Genomic DNA, 4964 nt, shown 5'->3' with positions numbered 1-4964 from the left:
AAGAGATATGCTAATTAATTCATCACTTCCCGCTCTTTTTTTCTACTCATTAATTAATTTCTCATGTACTACTAATACTTTACTATATATTAGAAGAGCGAAGCTACTCTCCTCAAATTTCTTCTTTTTTATATCTAGTATTGTTTTTTCTTATTTTAGTACTACAAATTGCAATATTTCGTATTTCTTTTATTTATTTTCCTTTTTAGTATATATAAAAATATATTAAAAGTTCAAGTTCGATTGACTTTCAAAATTTTATTTGTGCCACATAAATTGAAATAAATGGGCTATCATATATTATTTAAAAATTACGTTAACTAAGAGTATCATAAATAATAATGATGAAAATTTCACTTGTACCACATAAATCACAATAATTAATAACTTTAAATATTTAATATATATATATATATATATATTAAAAATTGCTCAAGTCTTAAAATATCACATGTGCTACAAATATTATTTGAAAAACAAATTAAAAATATTATAAAAATAATTAATAACAAGAATATTTGAAAATTTAGTTGACTCTCCTAATTCTATCTGTTTCACATAAATTAAAGGGAATTTTACACAAATCTCAATGTTAACAACTAATTACATCATATCCCTATTATTTTTCAAATTACAGAAATTTCTTAAATTTGGTGAAATTCGGATACATTCCAAAAGGTCTCGATACATCGGTCTCGGTGTCAGATACATCCCTCAACGTCCCGATACATTGGGTCTCGGTTTCGGATACACCACTCAACATCCAAATACATCGCATAAAGTGATGTATCCAATCAATACATCGCGTAAAGTGAAGTGTCCGACCGATACATCGCGTAAAGTGATGTATCTGACATATACATCGTATAAAGTGATATATCCGATAAATACATCGCGTAAAGTGATGTATCCGAGAATAGAGAGTAAGAATTTTTGTAATTTCTTCAATAATAGGAATTTTGAAAAATATGATAAAATAAGTTATGTATTTAGATAATTTTTCCTAAATTAAATAAAGAATGTAATATATATTGAGCCCGGATTTGTATAGTTGAATAAAAACTTCAAGAAGTAGGTGTCATGTGGACACGTATTATATATTTATTTAGATATAGAAATGGAATAAATTTGAATTATTATAGAAATGGAATAAATTTGAATTATTGAAAATATAAAACGTGGGGACTTATTTTGTCATGATTAATTAATTACAGTCAAAGTATGAAAACTGAAACTCCAATATCTTCATTTGATTTATTATTTTCCTTTTTCTTCCGTCAATTATATATAAGTATTTCATTTGACTGTTGACATTTACATTGTAATATTGTGAATTCTGATTATATATTCTTTTTTGCCTGTTATTGCATTGTTCGATTAGCTATAAAGTTTTTCTTTTTTTAAAAAAAATGTTTGAATTTGTGGTTTAATATGTTTGAATTTTTTTTGGTATGATTGCTTATGTTTGAAAAAATTAAGCACTTTATTCTATGATATACTCTCTTTTAGTATATTTATTATATTTATTTGGATTAGCTTATTTTAGATATGTTTTTAAGGTAAAATAACTTTTAAGATTTTTTTAGTGTTTGGATAAATTTAAAAGTGTTTATAGGTATTTAATATTAAGTTAAAATGATAGAAATAAGTCATAAGTTAAGATTTTTAATTTATAACTTTTGCCTTATAAGTCGAGCCTGTTTGGATGAACTTTTGACTTAATTTTATCATTTTAACTTAAAATTAAGTACTTATAAGCACTTTTTTTTTAATTTACTCAAACGCTACAAATCATTTTGACTTAAAACACTTAAAATGAGTCAATTAAAACATCGATTCTCTTATATAGACGATAAATTATACTTCCTCTATTCCATATTAAGTGAACTTGTGAGGCAATGCACAACTATTAGAAAAACATTCCAAGGCATAATGTAAAACATATTTTTCACTATTGCCTTTTGTGAAATCATAAATATAACTTTGTAAGTAGTGTAATTTAACTATCATCTTGAAAATATAAAACTTCACTAAAAGAAAGGGCAAATAGAAAAAATTTTCAAACATTTATCTTGAACTTTGAATACTTCAATTATTTTGAACAATGAAAAACGCCCAATTATAAAGTCACTTATAGTATGGAATAGAGGGAGTATATCATTAAGAATATAACAAGGATTTTACATTAAACACAATTATATATATATATATAGTTTATTTTTTGGAAAAAATTTAAAGAAAATACGCGCCACGTAAATTGAGACAAAAGAATATAAAAGAAGAAAGTAACAATCCAAAAAAAAAAAAGTGTGTAATTGTTTTCCCATCCATAAATAGTAAAAAAAGCCACCGAAACCGAAAGGCATGAGCCACATATTCTTTCCACACATAGCATGATAAGTGTTAGTTCACATTTCACAAGTATATATAGTTACTACATAGTAGTAAACCCTAGCAAAGCAACAATTCCTTCCTATATTCTCTTCTTCCACAAATCCATACTTCAACATTTTGCTTTCTTCATCGGTTTAATCATCTGATATCTGAAGTTCACGTACTGATCCATCAAAAGATCATTACAAAAGTAGCAATCGTGGATCGAAGGTATGGGAAGAGGCCCTTTTCATCCAATGAATCGGAGGAGAAAGAGGATATTAATGAATCTATTTTCCCTATTTATTCAGCTCGATCTCAACATGACATGTCTGCTATGGTTTCTGTTCTCTCTCAAGTTATTGGCAACACAAATAATAGTAATAATACTACGAATATCTCTTCGTCATCGTCCGTGCATGGAATTAATCCATTAACCCTACCTCAATCAACAACAAATCAAATTCAAGAACAAGGTACATATCTAGTTGGACACAAACTTGTATATTTTTCTTCAATCAATAAAAGATATATCTTTGTTAAAATCGGTCTTCACTAATAAAATAAAGGGATCAATTAGCTATAGTTTATTATGTGGTAAACATCTTATGCTTACTAAAGTCATACATTTTTATGTGACTATAATCTTATACAAGTATATATACTTCATTCTTCTCTAAGTATATCTATCTTCCTAGCAAAAATTAAACTTGAGTTTTTCTTCAACAACTTTTTCCATGTAATTTCTTCAATGCAAAAGCAAAAAAATAAGAAAAAGGAAAAACTCATTTATATTAATTCTTTAACTACCCTATATTAATTCCTATTGTGCGTGCGCAACTTGATTTTCTAGTACACAAGAGTACATATTTTACACATGGATGGTATTATTTTTAACAACTACATGGTTTAATTTAATTTCTTTAACTTTTTAACTAAATTATATTGTCAACCTTCTCTTATATGAATAATTACCGTCTTTATATATATATATATATTGTCAGTGTATAAACATTAAATTGAATTGTGCTATGTGTGTGGGAAGGGAACGAACAAAGAAAACGACATTATAGAGGAGTGCGACAAAGACCATGGGGAAAATGGGCTGCTGAAATACGCGATCCAAAGAAGGCTGCACGAGTATGGCTAGGGACATTTGATACTGCTGAAGCCGCGGCACTTGCTTATGATGAAGCGGCACTTAGATTCAAAGGCAACAAAGCTAAACTCAATTTTCCTGAAAGAGTTCAATCAGGAAATACTCAATATCTTACTACAACTCATCAACAACAACAACAACACTACACATTTAATAATAATAATAATAATAATATTCCTCAGATGGTCACTCAGCCTAATTTGTATCAACAACATTTCCCTAATGTTCATCACTATGCACAATTACTTCGCGATGGAAGCAACAATAATATTGATCATATGATGAATTTTGGAGTTTCAGATCAATCAAGTTTTTATCATCATCATCAACAATCATCATCGGGAGGTAATTTTATTGCACCGAATACGTCGTTGGAATTACAACAACAACAACAACAACAACAAGCAAGTTATTATCATAATCAAGAAGAAGATTTTCTAAGATTTACAATGGATTTTGGGAATTCTTCAAGTTATAGTACTGGACCACCTAGTGAAAGTAATTGGATGGATTTTGAACCTAAAAAGTAATTTATTTATCTTTTAATTTGGTCATGTGAAGACATGAAGGTATGATCTTGAGGATGCCTCTTAAGTCTCTAGTATGATTGATGTAAGCTTTTTATTTATTTGTTTATTTCTAGTTATTAATATTATGTAAAATGCTGGGATTTTCTTTCAATGAGTTGTAATATCATGAATCTATATGAAAAATGTCGGAGTATTACTATCTCATTTATTTTAGAGTAAATACTGAAAAACTATTTTAACTTAAAAGCACTTAAATTAAGTCTATTCAAAAAGACTTTTATTAAAGTCTTTTTAGCAAAATTCATGCTATCTAAACTTATTATTTTTGGCTTAAAATTAAGTTGTTTGGCTTTGATTAATTATTTTAGTTTTTTTTATCTCTTATAAATTTTAGAACTCTTAAAATGTATTTTTCAGCACTTGAAAATTAAAAACTACTTAAATTCAACCAACTCAAATGGGCTCTAAGTTTATATATATACACTATGAATATTTTCACAAAAAAATATCTATAAGTAAATATCCTTAAAATATAAAATTTATAATTTTGAACTAATTATATACTTAGTTAAAATTATTTGTTGACTTGCAAAACCTTTATAATTATAACAACGGGAAAACTAATTAATGTTGTGCCCATTATAAAACTCGTAGTATGTATTATATTGCACCATGTTCATGATTCAGTTACGTAGATTTGATTTTAATCTAACAAACTTAATAGATTAAGTACTGTTCCATCCAACCTACTAAATATGGAATGATAATTACCTAAATAGAAGCTATAATTTTCATTAGGGGCAGCTAAAGTTGGACGGTATAATTTCAGTCACCTCTTTTTTTCCCTCTAAAATTAAATAAATATTTTGTGTATACTTAATTAATTTAAATTCGTGCCGTTT

The 4964-nt window shown here is 27.1% G+C and overlaps 1 protein-coding gene across 1 annotated transcript in view; it reads left to right on the top strand.

Annotated features, from left to right (window-relative positions):
- The window catches only part of LOC102605510 (ethylene-responsive transcription factor ERF114-like), a 6335-nt gene extending 2088 nt beyond the window's left edge, over positions 1–4247 (top strand). The window contains exons 2-3 of the mRNA XM_015308358.1: positions 2461–2849; positions 3419–4247. Of these exons, the coding sequence (XP_015163844.1) occupies positions 2461–2849; positions 3419–4062 (1033 nt within the window). The 3' untranslated portion in view covers positions 4063–4247. The remainder of the gene's footprint in view (positions 1–2460; positions 2850–3418) is intronic.
- Positions 4248–4964: the final 717 nt, after the last annotated feature.

This window comes from Solanum tuberosum, unplaced genomic scaffold (assembly GCF_000226075.1).
Source record: "Solanum tuberosum cultivar DM 1-3 516 R44 unplaced genomic scaffold, SolTub_3.0 scf00078, whole genome shotgun sequence".
NCBI classification, from domain to species: domain Eukaryota; kingdom Viridiplantae; phylum Streptophyta; class Magnoliopsida; order Solanales; family Solanaceae; genus Solanum; species Solanum tuberosum.
The sequence above is the reverse complement of the archived record's forward strand: the minus strand, read 5'-3'. Positions and strand labels throughout refer to the sequence as shown.